General features: G+C 42.9%; 1 protein-coding gene across 4 annotated transcripts in view; it reads left to right on the forward strand.

Moving 5' to 3' along the window:
• The window catches only part of PTP4A2 (protein tyrosine phosphatase type IVA, member 2), a 23,683-nt gene extending 3,892 nt beyond the window's left edge, over nucleotides 1-19,791 (forward strand). For all 4 annotated transcript variants that reach the window (XM_014946578.1, XM_014946577.1, XM_014946576.1 and 1 more), the window contains 5 exons: nucleotides 7,272-7,947; nucleotides 9,509-9,601; nucleotides 14,670-14,800; nucleotides 16,811-16,885; nucleotides 17,977-19,791. In XM_014946578.1, the coding sequence (XP_014802064.1) occupies nucleotides 7,852-7,947; nucleotides 9,509-9,601; nucleotides 14,670-14,800; nucleotides 16,811-16,885; nucleotides 17,977-18,085 (504 nt within the window). In that variant the 5' untranslated portion in view covers nucleotides 7,272-7,851 and the 3' untranslated portion in view covers nucleotides 18,086-19,791. The remainder of the gene's footprint in view (nucleotides 1-7,271; nucleotides 7,948-9,508; nucleotides 9,602-14,669; nucleotides 14,801-16,810; nucleotides 16,886-17,976) is intronic.
• Nucleotides 19,792-20,893: the final 1,102 nt, after the last annotated feature.

Below are 20,893 nucleotides of genomic sequence, written 5' to 3' on the forward strand. Positions count from 1 at the left end.
TTGGAGGGGTTGGTTTGGGGTGAGGGGGGGTTACTTATTACTGTGGGGATGTATGGATGGGGGAAGAGTTTGAGAAAGGATGCGAGGGTTATTTTGGGGGGAAGGGGGGGGCAGCCTTGTGTTAGGCCTGGAGATGGTCTGTAAAGGGTAAAGAATTTTTGTGGGATCTAGGCTGGAAAAAAAAAAGGGGGGAAGGCTGGGAGGGGGGATCTTTTTCAGGCTGGAGGGGGCATGTGGAGCTGGAAAAGGAAGGGTGTCCAGGATGTGGTGGTTTTCCTGGGGTTTGAGTTGGGGGCAGGGTTGTGAATGCTGAGGCCATGGCTTGTGTAGATACAGGGCAGCCCTGTGGGATTTGGAGCTGCTCGAGCTGGAGGGGGGGAGCTGATGGAGTCTGGCTGGGGCAGTGGCTAAAGAAAGTACTGGTGTTGCTGAGGGTGCTTGGAGTGACCTACAGGAAGGCCCTGAGACAGGGAGTGGTGTGGAATGGCTGTGGTTTGCTGCTCAGGGAGTGCTTTGGTGGGTGAGGAACCCTAGTTACTGAGAGCCGGGGAGGTCTGGAATTTGGGGTGCAGGCAAGGGTGCAGGCTGGAGGTGTTACAGTGCAGGGAGGATCGTAGAAGTGGCCTCCACTCGGTTGCGGTGATGGTTCCTCGTGGTTCCTTGGTGTGATTAGTCACGATCTGCTTTTTCTCTCGGGGCAGCTGTGTGCTTGTTGGTTTCAGTGTGAGGAGGAGTAAGGCAGAAAGTTGGCTTTTAAAGGCTACTGTATAAATGGAAACTCGCTTCAAAACTCCCAGAATGAACCAGTCAGGTTCTGACTCAGAACTGCAGTTAGTATTTAAAGAAGAAAAAAGATAAACCCACCGCTAGCAGCAGCCAGAAAACTCTATCTCCTTATGACTCAACATGTAGAAATACTTGGATTTAATGAACTCAACTGTTGGAAAGAAAAGATGGTTGGAGTTAAGGTATGAGTAAGGATCTGTGTATGTATGGATGCACCAGGCAGGAATGTCGGTCTCCTTACGAAGGGTCTAATTGTGATGTTCTTTCCTACGTGTCTCAAACACAGGTGACTGACTTCAGGTTTAATTACCTGCAAATATCCACCATCCTCACAGGAGTACTTAAATGCTCTTCCTCTATCAGAGGGGAGCTGAACTGTGATCACAGCCGGTTTCCTCGCTCCTGCTGCTGGACTTTGCCCCGCGGGCGGTGGAATGCTGGCCGTGCTGGTTAACTGTTGGGAGGCCTGGGAGGGAGAAACGGGTGACACATGGCTCCTGGAAAGGCACTTTTCCGGCCTTACTTTAAGGAGGAAGATCCACAGCTGAAAACGTGGCTCCTGAGATATCGTAGCGCAAGCAGATAATTATTGTAAATGGTGTAGGTTGTGTATTTTGATAATATCTTTGGAGGAGCAAACATGTTGTCAGTAACGTACCATTGCTGAACGAGCAGAGAGGAGCTCTGTGTTGTCTGTTGTATCTGGATTAGGTGTGACAGCTTATTTGCCTCTTGAAGAGTTGGAGATTTAAAACAGCTCTGTCTAAACATTGAAAAATAGACCTAATGACTTGGGAATCTGGGGTAGAAGTTATTCTTCTTGATGCGTGTGAACTGCAGTGCTAGATCAGGCTGCCACATATTTAGGCCAGTATCTGGCTGATGCGTATCATAAGAGAGTATAAAATACCTTTATAGTGACTGTTGACTTGGGTATCATCTCACGGCTCATTTTTTTTAATTGGGAAGGGGTAAAGAGTCTTAAATCTCTTGATCCTTTTTACCGTTCTAACACTTGAGACGCTGCCTTGCTGTCTCTATTTAGGTCACTGTTACGTGTACTTTTTTGTTGCCCCTTGTTTCTCTCTGTCCTGTACTAAAAAGTTAAGTTCTTTTTGGTCTCTTATGCTGAAAGTCTAGCTCTTTCCTGAAATAATGGACTGTGGATTTTAACAATTGAGACTCTGTGGACCTGCAGTGAAATTTATCAGTAAGCTTCAGTTTCAGTTTTCAGACTGAATTTAACTGCCACAGGAGCGTGGAAATGGAGCCAATTCTCCACTAAGTCATTTTTCCGGCAGAGGTACACAGCGAATTCAAATAAGCGAGATGACTAAGGTGCAAGTAATTCAACTCTGTAACTTCATAGAATAATATCCCTGTTCCTGCGTGGTTTGAAATTGCTTTTAAGTCTTGCTTGACTTATTAATGTTTTTTTGGTGGGGTTTTTTTCAGGTTTTTTTTTTTTTTGATACCTCATCTTAAATTGTGAGAATATTTAGTCTGAGTTGCTGGGGAAGCTGATGATGTAGCAGGACTGGGTTTTCAAAACCCAGCAGTTCATACAGCTCAGACGACTCAGCATTCTGATTTTTTAGGAATGAGTTGTTAGTGTCACATACTCATGAACTGTTGGCTGAAGAAACTGTTGAGTTTACTTAAACATAGTTCTGTGACTTAAACAGGGTAATAGCTTAAATTCTTCATAGCAGGGCCTTTTGGTTTTGACTTCAAACACTTTTAGTAACTTTAAACTTTTTGGGCATGGTATGTAAATAACATTCAAATGTGGCCTCTGAAGGGATTTTAAAAACTAAGTGGTGGGTGGGGAAGATGTTCAAAAATCCTGTGTCATAACAGCGTTTTAGCATTTTTAACTGTGAAGCAGGTTGCATTTCATAGGAAAGAAAAGCTCTGAAGCATGCACGCCTGTCGGTTCTTTCAGAAGGAGCTGATGCAGTCTGTAATCGCTCTCCAGGGCCGCGCTCCCCAGCACGATGGTCTGTGCGTCGCTGCCTCTGTGGGACACGGCCGTGTGACCTCACCCACAGTTAGGGATGGCAGCTCCGCTTTTTCCGCACAATACTCACTTCTGAGTTCTGCTGCAGGGTTGTTCTCTCACTGAGTAATCTTGCATGGTACATCTGACAGTTCTTACTGTTTCCTGATGTGTCACTTTTAAGTCGAGACTTTTTTAATCTGGACTTTTTTTTCTCTCTCTCTCTCTCTCTTGCGAAGGCAGATCTCTATCTGCTGCCGTGGCGTTTACGGCCCGGGACGCGGAGCGACTGGGTTAGTGCAAAAGGAAACGAATGAGTCACCCGCAGAACTTGTCAGGGGCTGGGAGGGAGCTCCGCCGCGGGGGTGGATAGGGTGGAACAGTACAATTTTTGACCTCACCCCTCTCTAGGCACGTGTCGTTCTGAGCAAGCTGCTTTCAGACAGCGCTCAAGAATTTTTTTCCAAGAATGTTCGTTCCAGAGTTTCTTTTCTCTGTGCGCTGGGAGAATATAGTTTAGTAAAGACTGTTGCTCTTGTTCTTGCTAATGAGTGTTTCCACTCTTTTAAGGCTCATTTTTGGAGGTCTCGGTGAATTCTGTCACTTGAAAAGCACTTTGTGCTTCAGAAGCAGCAGGAGGTTTTGATGGTGCATGGATGGAGCGTGGGTCACTTCATGAGGTGACACAGGAAGGGGAAGGGAAGTGTAATGCAGTCAGAGTGTGGTAGTCAGAGCCTGGCTGGGCTGCAGCACAGCATCAGGATGGCAGTTTTTATGGGATCAGGTTGTGAACCAACAGCGCGCCAAGGTGCCGGCTCCACGTGTACGTGTGTAAGTGGAAACCGCAAGAATGAGGTTTTATAGAAGAGGAAAAATTCAGCAGCTCGTGACCTGACTTTGCTGACATCGAACGTGGATTCCCACTTACAGGAACAAAATGAGTTGAGATGGTTTCAAAATGCTGGTCTGCGAAACATTGAAGTATTCTTTTAATACTGACCGACAAATTAGCGGGCTTTGCTCTGCATCCTGTGTGCTGGCTTATTTTGAAAGGTGATCCAGGTGACCTTTCCAAAGGTATCCGTGTTTTGCAATCTCTGGAAGCTGCAGCTGTTACAAGCTGTTTCCCCCGTCTCCCTGTAGCTACAGCAGCACTTTTACCGGTGTGTTTTGAAGGAGACGGTGGAACGAGGAATTCCTTACGATGTTATTACTTGTTTTTCATTAGCCCTGTCTCCCTGAACTTGGCATGTGACTGGCCCTATTGAAGTATCTAATTTAGGAGTCAATGCCATGATAGACGAGGCAGCCACTGGAGGTGGGTATTGTAGGTGTGTTGTTAGGTTTGTATTTAAGGCGATCTGAAGTTTCTGGCAAGTCAGGAATTCATTTAACTGTTCTCTCTTAATTAGTTAATCACCTTGATTTATTTGTGCTAGTTAATAGGACTGCCCCTTGCTTACATTTTAAGCATATTCTTGCACGTTCATGGCATTTAGAAAGACATTCTTCTCAAATTGGCCTCATTAGGCTTTATCAAGCTCTGGGCCTGTCTGGCTGTGTGAGTGTGAGAGGTGAGGAGCTCCCACTGCTGTTAGTTATAACTTAAATTAGTCCTGTCTGTACTGCAGAGACTGTCACAGCTCACTAAACTTGGTTGTGGAGATAAGGCATCTTGATTGATGATTATTCCCTGATAATTAAGTTAAACACCATCAGGAACTGACTCCCAGGCATATCTAGTTCTTTTCAGATGCTCAGTGGCTGTAGCTTGGCTCGTTTGTTCTTCTGTCTCTGCTTTTTCTCCTCCCCTGGTTCCTGATGGAGCTCTTGCACCTCATTCCTAGCGTTGACGTGTTGGATACTGCTGTTCCCCTTCAGAGGCCAGCCACATAAAGCATGTAGTAATTTTTTGGTCCCTCTCCATGTGCTATCTCACCTTCTAAGTATAAAAAGTTGAAGGTTAATTGGCTGAAAAAATGGTTTCTTGTTTTATGTTGTGCATAGACCTGGCTACGATTTATCGTTGTCAGTTCGATAGCACTCTGTTCTCTTGGGATTTTGAAGTGCAAATTTTCTTGCTAACACGGGGAGGAAGAAATTTTAAAGTATTTATTTGGGGAGATCAGAAGTTGTGGACAACAGGGTTTATCCTGTTTTTTATTTTCTTACTTGGAAGCCTGTGTTTTTTTAAACTTTAAGAATTAGCAGTTGAAAGTCATGGGAGTAAGGGACATACGTGTCAGTAACCAAACTTTTAAAAATAGGATTGCCTGCTACATAAACTTCTTATCCTTCTGGAAATAATTTTTCAGACTTAAATACAGTGCTTTACATTTTTAATCACTCCTTAGCTACAAGCTAATTAAATGCTTCAGTAATATTCCTTTGGGGAAGGTAGGATGGTGTCATTCCTGTTCTGCAGATGAGTTGAGCTGCTGAAAGTGGCTTGGTCAAGGTCAGACCACGAGCGGCTGCAGATCTGAGAGCAGGACTTGAGTTGGTGACTCCCCTGCCATACTTAATTCACTGCAACATGTCATCTTCCCATGTCCTTTCATAATGACTTGGTAAATAGTTTTTACAAAAGACTTTTAACATAATTGGGTTGAAATTCCCTCTTTGATTTGCTTGAGGGAGGAGAAGTGTAACCATAATGACCTGATCTGATAAACTCATAGTGCAAATAGCACTGGATGAGGCTCTTCCAACCAAATTATTGGTGCTGCAAAGAAAAACGTTTAAAGGATTTGTTTAAATATGACACAATAGCTCTTGCCTTTGCAACAGTGTACTTTGTAATGCTGTAAGCCTCTGCTACTCTGGATCCAAGTTTTGATCTCCTATGCCAAGATCTGTTGACCACTGACCTTGGTAGGCCCTAAAAAGTTAGTTTTGAAACTGTCCCTGTAATGTGAGTCTGCAGGACATTTGGGTGACAGAAGTGTATGTTCAAATGGGGGAAAACCAGGCCATTATTTGCCTGGAAAAAGACTTTCTTGCATTAAGTTTTACAGGTGTTGGACACATGTGGATGCTGAAACTTTGGATATTCTGTTCCTGGTACATCACAGCTATAGCAGACTGTAATTCATCTTAATAAATCCTTGGCTTTGAGATTGGGTAGTGTATATGAGAGTTGTGACAAACGTGCAAGAATTGACAAGTGTAAGGACTTGAGTATGATGTGTTTAGATGGGACTCTTCCATCTGGGGTGAGACTTAATCCTGCAGTGATTACACTGATAAAATATTACAGGATTCATTTTTGAAATTTGTATTTCAGTCACTCAGAGTAAGAACTGCGATAAGGTCGGGGGAGGTTATTGAAAACATCTTTGTTCTTGCCTCTGGCAACCTAATTAATGTATTTTTTTGGCATTGAAAGCTGTTCTTTAAGGATATAATTGCCGTTCTTTGGGTGATTTTTGACTTCATGTCAGTGAAAAAGGTAATTTTGTAGTAGTTAATTTGACTATTTTAAAGTGAGGATCTCATTAAAATGTTGAGGGCACCAGAAGTTTGGGGTGTGAACTTCCATGTGTGTGTGTTTTTTCCCTGATTATATTCACTCGAGTGTGCCACGCTGACCTTTCCGCTTGAGTTGCAGGTTTGGGACTTCTGGCTGCTAGTTTGGATTTCATTCAACTGATTTAAAACTTTTTCCTTAAAAAAGAAGTGTCGGTTATGATTCTTTGGCTTTGTGCTTTTGAAACGTAGGGAAAAGCCACGTTGCTTATTAGTATTTCAACCTTAGATGAGTTGCGTTACTTTAGGTTAGCTCCATTTTCATCCCCCGAAGCTTCGTGGCAGGGTTACATTTTCCATCTTTTATTCTTGTTGCTAAAACATCTCTATTTTGAATCCCGTGTGTAGGACTGGAAGCTGCCACCGTCTTAATGCCCCAGTCTGTAAACACAGATAAAGCTGAGAATAACTAGAGTTATTACTGCTAAATGACCAGTTGGTTGCTTTTGAAATGACTTATTTCTGGAGGATATCTCCTTATTGCTGTTGGGAGTTTGGTGATAGAACAAAGTTGGTGAAATTTATCTGCTAGCAGAAGCTCAAATATATGGCACTTCTACTCTTATTTCTGCTTGTATTGCTTACTTTCTTCAGAAAATAAAGCCATGCCAACACTGTTTTTTACATATTTGGGCTTAAGCCAAGCAGGTATGAATGTACCTACAGCCACTTTCAAGCATGTACTTGGCTTTGTGCTCTTTTTCTCCTCTTTTAGGGCACCTGGTTGGGAGGGAGGGGCCGCAGAGAGCACAGAAAGGTTTCCTTGTTCTCGGTTCCTGTGCCTGCCCGGAACACGCAGTTACCAGAAATCCTGTGGCCCTGGGCTGGAGCATCCTCGGTGCCGAAGGAATATTTGGGATTAGAATATTTGGGATGACAGTGTTTGGGATTAGAATATTTGGTGTTTCTGGAAGTAGAAGCGACAAATCCTCTTACCTGGTACTTCTCTTCTCCGTAGGTGTCCCGTTGGAATATACGTCGCACATTTATGGCGATTCTGAGCGTGAGGGCAGACTTCTGCCAGGCCCAGCACAGCATCCTGGCTGACAAGTGAGCTGAGAGCAGGGGGTTCCACGTGCCATAATTACTTTGCCTTGAAGACTCCAGACACAGCGAACACACTCAAATATATGGGATATCTTCTGCCCATTGGAAGCATATTCCTCTTACTGACTCTAGCAAAACTAAGCATCAAGAAAACAAAGTGGAGAGAAAATCTGCCCTTACTTTTTTGCCTCACCAGTGCCTAAATGTAGAACAGGCTGCCTAGTCTTGCATGTAGTCAGAATTTGTGGAGTCTGAAGGATACCAGCTGCAGTAATTGAGGCCGAAGTTGAATTCAAGTGGATTCTGAAGCAAACCTGCTTTTCTAGAAGCGAATTCTTTAAGGAACAAACACGTCAAAGCAAGCTCTGATCAATCCCAGGCATTTTAGTGGTCTTTTTAATGTGTTCTGCTGTGAAACGTTTCCAAGGTTATTGATTTTCTTTTTTTTTTTTAAATTTTTTTTTGGCCCCATACACATTTTTTTTGCCATTATGAACCGTCCAGCCCCCGTGGAAATTACTTACGAGAATATGCGTTTCCTGATCACTCACAACCCAACCAATGCAACCCTCAGCAAGTTCATCGAGGTAAGGCACTCACACGAAGGGTCATCCTTCCTGCCTTTTTTGCTCATAGTTTCTGCAGAAGCACCAAAGAGTCATTCTTCACACCTGTTTCTCAATGTATGTTACTTGAAATTTAATGCATTTTATTGTTAATATATTGATTATATTCTCTTGGCAGCATGAGAAGAGAATCCACTGATTACTTTCCAAAGTCCTGCATTTCTTTCATTGTCAGAGGCTGGATGAGCTTCCATTTTAGAGCACAAACACAGGCCCTTGCCATCGTTCTGGGCCTGGTTTCTGCAGGACAGCACGTTCTGCCATGCTAAATGTTATTTTTCATTGAATAATTCAGCGCTTTTAATATATTGATCTATTGCTCATCATCTGGCTTTAAAAGAAGTAGTTAATAGAAATGTAACTGGTTTCTGACCTTTCTTCTCCCTTAGAGTAGGATTAAGTGCAATACTTAAACTGATGGTTTAGCTTACAGGGTGTGTTCTCAAACTGCCTTATCAATCCCAGAATTGTCAGAGATTTCAGGTGCCGGAATTTATCCATGAAAAATGACGTCTGCCTGGATTAACTATGGGCTGAGCCAGTTACTATGTGCAGTGGCTCAGACCATTACTGATACAATAACATCTTAAATGCTGCCAAGTTTAATATTCAGCTTTCTGAAAAAGTAGCAGATGGTATCATTAGAGAAGTTTTAGTACACTGTATTTCTGTATCCTGGTTTGCTCCGAACCTGCTCTATCTTTGTGCCCTTATATCTAGAGGACTTTTTATCGTGCATGTGCAGGTCTTTTCCATTCCTAAGAGATCCTGTCATCTGATACTGATGTCTGACTTGGGGCTATTAACAGACTTCCATCATTCAGCAGTGTGCTCTTCACCGTGAATCTCTTCGATATTAGTGGTTAATCTTGTCTGAAAGCCATGTTCTTTTTGTCTTTATAAATATATTTTTTTTTCTCCGTTGTTGTGGATTGTCTTCCTTTTCCAGGAGTATATATTATTGCTAATTGTTTGAAGTTATAGTGATTTTGTCCAACCATGAGAGGAAATTCTGCTTGCTGTATGAACCTTCAAAGTGAACTGGAACCGCTTTTGTTTGATCTTCTGATTATTTATCTAGCACAATATGCTACTTATAGTGCATTACAAGGAAGCTGGAGTATGGTGGTGTGTGTGTTCTGTTCCTCCCTGCCTCAAAATGTCAACACTGGCTCAAGCAAACAGTTCCAGGCTTCTATTTAAAGAGAAGAAGAAGCTGCATGGAGAATATAAGCAGCTATTTTAATTTTGCTCTGATACGTGCGATTTTTTTTCCACCTTGACATTTCCCTAGAGAGGAAGAATTCAAAGCTCCTGTCACGTGTAACCCTTGTCCTAATATAGGCCATAAACCCTGCTTTCTGTGTTGGCCCTTGCTCCTTCCTTGTGTCGTCACCTCGGAGCTGTGCAATAGTCACGGTACTGCTGACCCCGTGTAAAACGTTTAGTTCTGTAGCTGATGAGAAAGTCCTTTAATTCCTCACGCTGTCAGTGTGCTCATGTGTTTTCCTTTCTCTTAAAGGAGCTGAAGAAGTACGGAGTGAGAACCTTGGTGCGAGTTTGCGATGCCACTTATGATAAAGCTCCAATCGAAAAAGAAGGAATCCAGGTTCTAGTGAGTTGCCTTTAAAACTGTCTAAAAATGAAAAAATCACTTGTCCAGTAGTGGTGGGCGTGGGCTTTGTGCTTTGGGCAAGAGTTCATGGCTGTTTCAGGTTGGCCAAAAGCAACGTGATCCCCTGCATCCGATAAAGCTGGTTTTGAGAAACTCTCTGTACTTTTCTGACAGGTACTTGCTGATTCATTACTATCACTTGAGCCCTTTAGTTGCAGCAGAAATGTCTATTCCTGGATTTCTGGATTTGTTGAGATATTTTGATTGCCTTTTTAGTGACCGGTTCGATACTAATCCAATGTTCAGCCTTGTGTTTCATGGAACTTGGTTTGGTCCTTTTCTCTAGATGCGGCACTTCTTGGTTTTGCCATTGATCTTCTCAGGCTGCAGATAAAACTCTCTTCTCTCTCTCTCTTTCAAAAAGCTGCATCTTCTGAGACTGTAGCTGAAGTGTTGGTTCCGTGGGCTGGCTGTAGCAGGGTATGGATCGATGGCCTCCTCACTGCTCCCCTGTGCCTGGAGCCCGGCTGCTGGTGGCTTCTCCCTTGGGCAGGTGGAATTCCTGAGCTGCGACTCAGCGTTGGCATTATGCAATGACTGTCTGACTCTATCCTCCAGCATTGCTTGGTGTTTTAGGGGAGGTTTTTTTAATAGGTGTGTGCTCATACTGAGCTTGCAGGCGGTATTTTTCCAGGCAATGCTTCTGAATTATTATAGTGTGTCAGATATAATCAGTTTATTTTACTGGAGTGAGTAATGTGCTGTTTTGAGGCCAGAAATTGCATCTTACCTTCTTGTTGCAGGTAGTCAGTCTTCTATTGCCTCTTCATTTTTATGGCTCAGTCAGAGGAGAACTTCTGCAGTTTTCCATTAGGAGAAAAACCTGTATCCTGGCATACCTGTGGAAACTCCACGTACAGGTCAATCAGGTTTCTTGGCTCCTGGCCCCAGTAAGCATTTACTCTAGTTCCAGGCAGCCACGTGTTCCTCAGTGTTGCTGGAAAAATCAGTCACTACAGGGCTACCAGTGCTCCCGGGGCTGCGATCTGGAGCAGTGTTTTTGTGCTCCCAGGGCTGCCCTCTGGAATAGCATTTTTGTTTGCTCTAGAGCTGTCTTGGATTTTAGCATCACAGTATTTTGGGGCACGCTGCTGTGAAACCTCTAATCTGCAATACTCCAAGGGTTGCCAGAGACTAGAAGGATTAAACTTCTGGTGTGGAAGCCCTCAGAGCTCTGAGTTTTAGCTGGGGCTTAGAGTATTTCTGTGTTCTTGTGCCAGAGCCCAGATGTGAGTTCTTCCTAGAAGACTTGGGAGAGTTTTGCAGGTGCCCAGCTCTGCCAGGGTGGCTGCCCTGTGAGGCTGCCTGACCTTGGGTCCCGCAGCTGTGAGCAAAATCCACCTTCTCCAGCCTGTGGCTGGGGCCTCTGTGGGACCCAGGGAGTTCTCTGTGTTTCCGAAGTGGTTTGGGGATTTTGGTTCTCAAGAAACTTCAAAAACTTGGTGGTAGGTAGGTTTGAACTGAAAGCAGTTTTTTGAGGAAGCTTTTCTGAAAACTGGAAATGGTGTTTCCGCCAGCTCTGCTAACACCGTTCTGTTGGAGAGCCTTTCACTTTGGGTAACAGATGTGTGAGAGAGTTTTATGTCTGTACACATTTGCCTCGGCTAACGAGCCTCTCCGCATTTGGTGTGTACCAGCTCTTCTGAGTGCTCTGCTGCTGCAGGAGGTGACGGGAGAGAGCATAAATCCACCAGGCATCTGTTAAGGGTTACAGAAAACAGGAGGTGACAGGGAAGGTTTGCTGCTAATGTCATCGCTGATCCTGATGATCCCAGTCATGAGGTTGTCCTAGTAATTTACTGTATTGCAGTAGTGTTTTGCTATTTGAGATAAGCTTAACCAGTCACCGGCACGACCACCTCCTGTAGAGCTTTTCCTTCCTATGAATACATGCTTTTTCAAAGCAGAGTCCTGGTGCCGTTCAGAAACAGTATTGAATTACCATCTGGCTGAGAAAATAACACATCACTATTTAAAGCTAATATTTGCTTGCAAAAATAACATTAAGATTAAAAACACAGCCTGAGAGAGATTAGTGTCTATTTTAAAACTGTTGAGGTCAAAAGCGTAGTGAAACCCTTGAAAATGAGAGCGTTTTAGCGAAGCCTGCTCTCATGCCGTGGTACGGGATCGTGTGCTGGGGAGATGGGTAGAATGTGGCAGCTCAAGAGCAGCTTTGGCAGATGGCATAGTGCGAAAGGAGAGAATTAGATGTTCCATGTTTGAAGTAGTACTATCGCATGCGCGTGTTTATCAACAGAGATTAAATCCAGGAGACAGGAGGCGGGGATGGATTTAGTTTCTGTGGGCTTCTGCAGTTCTTACAGTTATGTTCGTGTGTAAGGTCTTGTAACACACAAATGCTACATCGGAAAAACTGGCAGGTTTTTTTTTCTGGATGTGTTTTTGCACTGGCTGGCAACCAAGGAGGCTACAGCAGTTTTGTTCATCTTCAGGTTCTAAGACACGTGTCATTGTTCTCCTTCCATCAGTCCTTCATTTACTGTTCATCCCTGGATCAGACTTTCCCACCAGGATGGCCGCCGCCTGAGTGCTGGTGGCCAGTTGGGAGTGCCAACGAGATGAGACTTCGTGGCCATCTGAATTTATTGCATCTCCCTGGACTCTTGATGCTGAGGGTGGGAAGGTCCCACACTGGTGCCCGTGGTCCCATCCTACGCGGATGCAGGCGGCTCTGGGAGTGTTCTGCTGCTGTAACCTCAGTGCAAGTGGCACACGGGCTTTGAAGAAAGGGTCCTTTGTCACTTCAAAGTGCTGTCACTGCTTCTTGGTCATCTCAGTTCTGCACTGCCAGTCCTGCAGTCCGTGCTGACTGACAAACCCGGAGCTGTTCTGCTGAGCAAGGCTGCTCCAGATAAAGGATAAATAAGAATAACCCTTTCTCGCCCATCACCCTTCCCAGCTACTGCAGGGTGGCAGAAAAGAGCTGTGTTTTCTGTTTGTGCAGTCTCAGTGCATCATCCTGGTTATTAATGACTGGTTTGGTCATGGAGCTTAGCAATTTGTTTTCTATCCTGTCCGGTGGGAATTCGGAGATGATGCTGGCAGAACTCATCATCAGGAAAAAACCTGCAAAACTTGGCTGCAGTTACTCCTCCAGTCCCAGAATTATTCTTGTTCCTCATTCTGGGCAGTGTCCTCTGCAGCAGTGTTTTATCAGCGCTAATTTAATGTTGGTGTACCTTCCCAGGAAGGGGGTGATCTGTGGGGAACCGAAGGTCGTGATTCATTCAGGCCAGCACTAGGGTTGTGTGGACGTGATGGTGAACACGTGAGCTAAAGCAACGTAGCGAGCTCCTGTGTCTTCTCTGAAGGAAAGGATTTAGTTTTACCTAAAACTAGGACACAGAACCGACATGTAAATCCTGTTCTTTGCAAGGCAGTTTCAAAAGAAAGCATCTTGCAGTGGATAAAGCCTCTTCTCTTGGCAGCTCATCTCTTCCTGGGACAGTAGATGACACTAGGCCTAAAATAATATAGCTGGCAGCGTGTGATTGAGTGGAAAACCTCATAAAAGCCTTTTATTAGAAAGAGCAAGTTTTACTTTATGATTTTGTTTCTATAGACTTTTATTTTGCTTTGTTGTCCCAGATTTTTAATTTCCCGTTTGCTTTAAAAAAAGAAGAGTTCTCGGCACTCTTCAGATTTTGTGTATCTTTCTGAATTAAGCACATATAAAGTTATTTCAGTAATGTAAAGCTTTTTGGTTTTGTAGTTCTGAGCCACAGGTTTTTGCACCTTGCAGCTTTTCGTAAGCGCTAACACGTTTCTAAGGTGCTCTCGGGCTGAGGTCTGTGTGAAGCTGTACTTGCTATTCAGGAGGTGTCAGGGTAGCAATAAATGCATTTCAAAATGAAAAGTCTGGCGGTTGTACTTGTTCAGAGTTTCTGCCTCCTCCTTTCAAGCTTCAGAGAGTATTACTTGGTATTAACCTGTTCTCAAGATACTACATGAAAGACTTGTTTCTGGCCAATGAGGGGAGAAGAGAACTCCTTTCAAAGCAATTTCCCCACCATTTGGAGAGGTTGTTGAATAATATGAAACTCTGGCTGTGAGTCTCACTTGTAAAATGCATTGCAGTCATCTAATGAAAAGCACTAAATAACTACTAAGTATTAGGTTGGTGTTTTTTCCCCCCTAGCATCTAGGAGTGCTCTTTCTACAGCGCTCCCCGTGTCTTGAGAAGATTATAAAGCATGTGATGTTGTGCTTGGTCCTGAAATGCAGGACGTGTAGTACTCTGCTTCGCACGAGTTCCAGCTGTGACCTCAGGGAAATGGGAAGCTTCTGACATGTAATTTTGATTGACGGCCACGTTGATGATATTAAATGCGGCCCAAGTGGTTGAAATGTTGGCTTCCCCTTTAATAAGCCAGAAATGTAAATGCTGCTTAGTTGTTGACTTTGTCTAAGGGCTTTTCTGTTTTATTTTCTTTTGTGAATGTGGGTTTTTGACTTGAAAATACTCAGCTAATTTTAGCTGTCTGGCTTATTGGATTCGTGGCAGCTGGACAAGCTGATCCATTTGAGTTGTTATGAAGTAGCTTCTCCTCTGTACAGAGCCTGCAGTACAGATAGTATTTTAAAAGGTTGACACAACTACAAGCAAAAGTCTACAGAGTTCTCATCTTTCAAGTGTTTATTTGAAATGTATATTGATTTTTATGTATTTTTAATAAAATGATATTTCAAGGGCAGCTATTTTTCTAAAAATTCTATACTGCAAAGGAGTTAGTGTAGAGTTTTATTGAAATTTTATTGAAAAGTGCAATTAAATGATTGTTAAACACTTAGTGTTGCATTACAATATTGACTTTCAAACTTCTATACAACCAGAAAAATACTCACAGAACCGTTTGTGTGATACACACATCTTTCTGAATGGAATATTTTGCTTCTCCCAGTTCTGGTGACCTTGCTGTTGGTTATGGGTTAAAATCCATGTAGCTAATGTCCTTTTTTTTTTTTTTTTTTTTCCCCTTCAAAGGACTGGCCATTTGATGATGGAGCACCACCCCCGAATCAGATAGTTGATGACTGGCTAAACCTGTTGAAAACCAAATTCCGTGAAGAGCCTGGATGCTGTGTCGCTGTTCACTGTGTTGCAGGGTTGGGAAGGTTGGTGTTCACTCTGCTTTTTATACTCCACTTAATGTCAGTTTGTTTGGGAGGCAGGTCTGGAAGGTGTTAAGTACATGCCGATTCCTCTATTTTTCTCCCAAATAACACTTTAAAGCAGCATCATCAAGTTTATGTCATCATCAAGTTATGTCATTAAAGCAAGAGAGACTTATTACTGCTTAAAAATCTCCAGTAACTTCTTAACTCTGATCGAGGATGAGAGGAAGAACTTGGAGAGATTGTTCAGAGCACTTCTGTCAGGTGTGAACGACACGAGTCATTAGAGATGCTATTCATTTCAAAGTTTATATCTTTCTGCAAAAACAGTAAAATCTCTTGTGCTTCTTGACAAATGCAATATACACGGATAGTACAATTTCTAAGGCTGTACAGTTGAATTTCTTTTTAATTTCCTCCTGTTTTTTAACTGATAATACTATTAAGCATGTGGAAATAAAAAAATTAGAAAAACTGGTTCAGGTCACTTTCTTACAGTAAAGTGGCTTCACTGTGGTGGTAAGAAGAGTTAGGTTTGTATTTCTTGCTTCCTCGCCGACTGATGTTTCTCTTCTCAGCGTTCAAAATGTAAGTTCCTTCTTTGGGAAGAACTTCCTTTCGAAATGAAATAAAGAGATGACTGATTGGGGAAAGCTAAATGTGGCATTTGTATTCCCAACTGTCAGCTCTGAACGTTATATCCTATGGGCTAGAAGGAAATGGAGCTTAATTGTTCATTCTTACAATAACCAGGGGACTGTTAAGTGGGCAAAAAAGGTGGATTACAGAAGTCAAGTAAGCACAGAGTTGGAGTGCATCAAGCTCTTAAATTTCCACCTCTGGAGAAGAGATGGGGGAAATTAAGAGGTAGAGGGAGAAACAGGCAATATTTAAAGAGAGCCAAAAACCCAAGGCAATTTACATCTGTTTATCTGTTTCTGCTCTATTTTTATCTGAGGAGCAACTTTAGGAAGGTGGCCACGTGTAACTGAAGGGATTTTTCAACTCTCCCATTTCTTGCATAACACCAGGCCAAAGGGTACCAGAACTTCCCACCTTCTGTATGTCACAACTCCTCTCCATGCCTTACAGTGTGACCTTTTTGCTGCTGTTCTCAGAACTGCTTCTGGCAGAGGGAACAACAAGAGCTTTACAGATTTTGCTTTAATCTGGAGAACTGTCTACCTGTAGCGGGGAATTGAACTTCAATTATAGCAAAATGGCAGCTTCTTTTTGTTGTTGTTAAAGTCACTTTTAAAGTTTCAAATAGTTTCCTTTGGAAAGTGAATAATTCTGTTTATGCAGGTGGCAGTGATAGTGAGAGTTGTTTCTTCTGAACAATGTTTTTGTTTAGCCATGAATACCGCTTTTCTAGTTGCTACCACCTGCTTAGTCCTTCCCTCCTCTACCCTCAGAGGTGCCTGGTGCACTGGTCTGTGTTTATGGGGTGAACATCAGGAGAAAGTCAGTGTGTGCTGTGATTTCCACTTGTTTGAAAAGCCAGCTCTTTACACTTAACCAATTTCCAAAATGTGGTGCCCGAATTAGAAAATTTTACTTTCTTGTCCCTGAAACACCCAGTTCCACGTACAGCATATAAATAAAGAAAAAGAAATCTAAGTAATCTGTTCACTGCTTCATAGATCTGTCTCATGTACAGCTAAATCTGAAGTGTCATAAGAAGCAAAATGCATGCAGGAGGTATTACACACTTGTTTTAGCAAAGCAGAAAATTAGGTTATAGTGAAATGAGGAAGCGTAAAAATCTAGAATTATGGTTTCGTGACCCAAACGCTGAAGAGCTATTGATTTTTATTTTTGTGTGTGTGCTGGAAGCAGAGCTGTCTACTAAGAGAAATTTTACATTAAGTACTCAGCAGGCAAATGTCTTTCTGTAGATAAAAACAGAAAATACTTAAGCTATCTGTTTATAGATTAATTTGATGTGCTTTGAGAGGTTCAATATATTGTTTCTCTAGATCTTCCCTTAAATATTGATTTCTCCTTTAGGGCTCCTGTACTGGTTGCACTTGCTCTCATTGAATGTGGAATGAAGTATGAAGATGCAGTTCAGTTTATAAGGCAGTAAGTTAAACTTTTCCCCATTCTCAAGAAATCTCTCACTTTGTTGTGTTTGAATATCATGCATCTTCAGCAGAGTTTGGTAAATTTCTGACGTGTTTTCTAGAGGTTATATCTTGACGATAACGGGTATGACTTTGACATTAACACTGAGGTTTTAAATCTGGACTTGTATATTAAACTATTGACCTAAGACCCAAAGATGTTGAACTTGGGAGGAAAAAATGGCTAGGCTGGGGCTATAAAAAATTATGGATTAATTGAACATGGACTAATTGCTCCTAACTAGACGAAAAAAAAATAAAATTCCATTGAGGTTGGACCCCCAGGCAGAATTTGTACAGCAGTAGGTGAGCACCAGCAACTCCTGCAGGTGCTGTGGGTGAGTGCATTCCCCACCCAGGGAATGTCAGCAACCTCCCTGGCTGGAAAATAACAAAAACTGGTGAAGGATGAGACTGCTGAGCTCTGTTGGTTCAGTGATAACATCAGACCTTGAAATGAAGCCCAGCAGGTAAGATTATGTTGAATGAGCTTTGCCAAAAAAGCAATTCATCCTTTTATGGATTCCCAGGGTCTTCAGTTATCTTTGCAACCTGTGTTGCTGTCAACAGATTTTTCTGAATTTTTCCTTTCTTAAATTCCCTTTTTCTCTTCCTGGTACAGTACCTTTTATACGGAGAAGCTCTTTTCTGAGAACCTCTTATTATATTAGCTAAGTAAGACCATGACATTCAGATAGAAACATAGAAATAGCACACACATCTGCAAGGAAAGGGTGACCTTGCTGTTGCTCAGTGCCTGCTGCTGGTGATGGAAATAAACTCTCCCAGCCCAAGCAAAATATGTTGAAATACGTCAAGTGGATTTTGATTTTAATATTGGCACGTGGGTGAAGAACTGCGTGTGCTGCTCTGGTTTGGCCTTCCTCAGAGTGGCAACGGATACGGAACCAAGCCAAAATCCTGCTTTGTTGATACATTTAAAAAAAAAAAAAAAAGCTTTGAAAGGAGAACTAATCTGCCTTAGAATGTGTATGGTGATTGAAGCAGTACTTCTCCCATTGATACTAGCCTTCATTCTCTTTGTTTTAGGAAAAGGAGGGGAGCTTTCAATTCCAAACAGCTGCTTTACCTTGAGAAATACCGACCTAAGATGCGATTACGCTTCAAAGATGCCAACGGTCACTGCTGTGTTCAATAGAAAAAAAACAAAACCAAAATAAATCTCAAACGAAGGCAGAAGTTAGCATGGCTGTTTTCTGGACTCTTGGCACCTGGAAATGTGAATCTGGAATGAAACTACGTCATCAAATTAGTGGTGGAGTCAGTGCTTCTCAACCTCTGTCCTAATGGTGGTGATGATTGAAAAAAAAGCAAAATAAAAATAAAAATAATTTTAAGAGAAACATTTCAGTGAAGGATTGTTTTCTCCTTAAGCTGCAGTTTGAACATCTGCAAGGAGAAAATGAGTTTCTGAACCTTCTGTATTTTTAACTTTTTAAGAAAAGAAATAAAGTAAATTTTATGTCTAAGGAAAACCAGCAGAGCATTGGCTTGTGCAGAAACTATTTTCTTGATTTGAGGAAAGCACCCCACAGTTAGAGCCTGATACAGTAATTCCTGTGGGACTCTTGTAAATGGAGTTGCCTTTTTTTTTTCTTTTTTTAAAAAATCCTTGCTGGGAGCTGGCAGACAGAGGTGCGGAGGAGCCTTTGTTGCTGTATGGGAGCAGCCTGACGGCCTTAAGCCCACCCCGGGCATATTCTAGAGATTCAGTGATGTCTGTGGTGTTTGTCTCCCTGGTGTTCATGCTCTGCAGGTGTGAAAAAACTTCCTGGTGGGCTTTATGGAAAGACTCACTGCCTAAAATCCTTGGTGAATCTGCTAAAGGCCTTTTCTGATTGATGGGAGGTAGTGCTTTTAAGTGTGTGTGTGTGTATATGCACGTGTGGGTTATTCTATGTGTGAGTGTGTCACAATCTTATTTTTCCAAAGAATTTGGCTGAAATGGTCATTGTCTCTCTGTTGTCAGATAGAAAAATCTATCTCAACAGAAGACTGATGTTCAAAAGTGTCCTAGGTGAGAAAAGGGCAATGCAGACGAGGACCTAGAATTAATTTTATCTGTCATAAGGAAGAAGAAAACGCTTTTTGCTGCTCTCCAGGCTCTCTGCCTTGCTGAAGGCAGTAAATCAGGATTTGGGAGGAAGGTCTCATTTGTCTCATCCGTGAGGTCAGGATGGTCACGCACAGAAACGCGGTCCATGAATAAAAGCCCCGTCTGGGTGTTTTCCCAGCCTGACCCTCGTGTACAGTCCAGTTTAACCACCGATTGCCTTGGTATTTTTTATTGGGCTCTTTTGGAGGGTGAATCTCTAGTTACACACCAACACGCCTATCATCTCTTCACCATCAGCAGACCATAAATACACTGATTTTTTGGAGTGTGGACTGGCAACATGTTCTCTTTGCGGGGCCACTGGTGTTGTCAGCGAATTAATCAAGACAACTCATTTTCCAGCCTCTAATAAGCAGTTTCAGCCAGGTTACTTCTACCAAACACATCTTAACTTAGTGCCCTGCCCTGGTAGTGACCTCATGCTTTCAACTTGACGTTATGTCTGTAATATTCAGCTGCTGAAGGCTTTGAATACCGGTTTAGGGTCATTTTCCCCTGTGATCTTTGGCCGTGGAGCACCGAAGGCTGGTGTTGGTCCGTGCCTGGGGCGGGTGTAGGCCGGTCCCTCAGCTGCTGCCGATGCGACCTGCCTTTGCAGGATTTCTTCCTCTTCTGGATTTCTGGTTTCAGTCTGCAGCTTAAACCACGCAAACCTTTTCAGAACCGAAGTAATGGACTTTTAGAATTTTATTCCTGGAAGGGATTTGTAAATTTAAGCAAAAAAAAAAGAAAATCACGGTACTTGTCAAGCCCCTCACTTTGCAGATACGCCAACAGGCAACGCTGCGCTCCACGACACCCGGTCTGTCCCCTGCCTCGAGCTGTAGCGCTGTGCTGAGTCCCTGCCTCCCTCTAAAATGTGTAACGTTTCTCATTTCTTTCATAGATAAAGGAGACGTGAAAGTGTTTGTGATGTTGATGCCTACATTAGGGAAATAAGGGATCTGGTAACGTTTGAGTCCGGGTGGAAGGTAGATGATGCTGAAATTACCTGATCCTGGCCTTTAGTTTCCCCTGGCAAACTAGAAGCCTAATGTTCTAACTGTTTCTGTGAATGAAAATTGATGTTTTTAGTAAAACGAAGTACTGGTAGCTAAAGTCGATTTGAGAGATGGTGGAAGTCAGGCTGGAGGGGAAGGTGTCGGGCTGAATTAAAAACCAAACCCCAAGCCCTTCTGAAGAACAATAAAAAGAAACTTTTACGTGCTCTATGTATAACTTTGCATTCTTCCCCCTAGTTTGACTCTGATTTTATAATGTACTAATTTCATACACTATGACTCTGCAGCCTTAATTGAGGAAAAAGAGTGAAAAGTGCAGACTTCACCCAGTGTAGCCACGAGCGGGAGGGCGCGGGGCTGTGGCCGATGAGGCACCACGCTCGGTTCAGCACTTGAACGTAGTGCAATAAAGTTCTTGCAGTAAAATGTCTTCCCTCTGCCTCCTGATGAATTTATTGCAGCTCATTCACCTTTAAATGCTCTTCTTTTGCTCGGATTTGTGAAGGCCTTGGTATGGGTTTGTCTGTGCCCCTTGGATGCTTGATCATGGCTTGGAGCTGCTGGTGGGAAAGGTTCTACCTTGGAGCAGCGCCGCAAAAAAAGGGACCTTTTTCTTACTTTTAAATTACCCATTTTATAAAAGTCTAGACTTACCTTTAAACAAACAAAACACCCCCCCCAGCCCCAAACTAAACAAGGGCTCTGAACTTTCCCAGGAACTCTCCAAAAGTTCTCTTGCAAAACTTTCTCTTGTGCCCTGGACAAGACTAGACACCGTCCCACCTGGCAGGGCCTGAATGGGAGTATTGTTTTTGGGGAACAATGAGCG

Source organism: Calidris pugnax, unplaced genomic scaffold, assembly GCF_001431845.1.
Source record: "Calidris pugnax isolate Ruff unplaced genomic scaffold, ASM143184v1 scaffold113, whole genome shotgun sequence".
Lineage (NCBI taxonomy): Eukaryota > Metazoa > Chordata > Aves > Charadriiformes > Scolopacidae > Calidris > Calidris pugnax.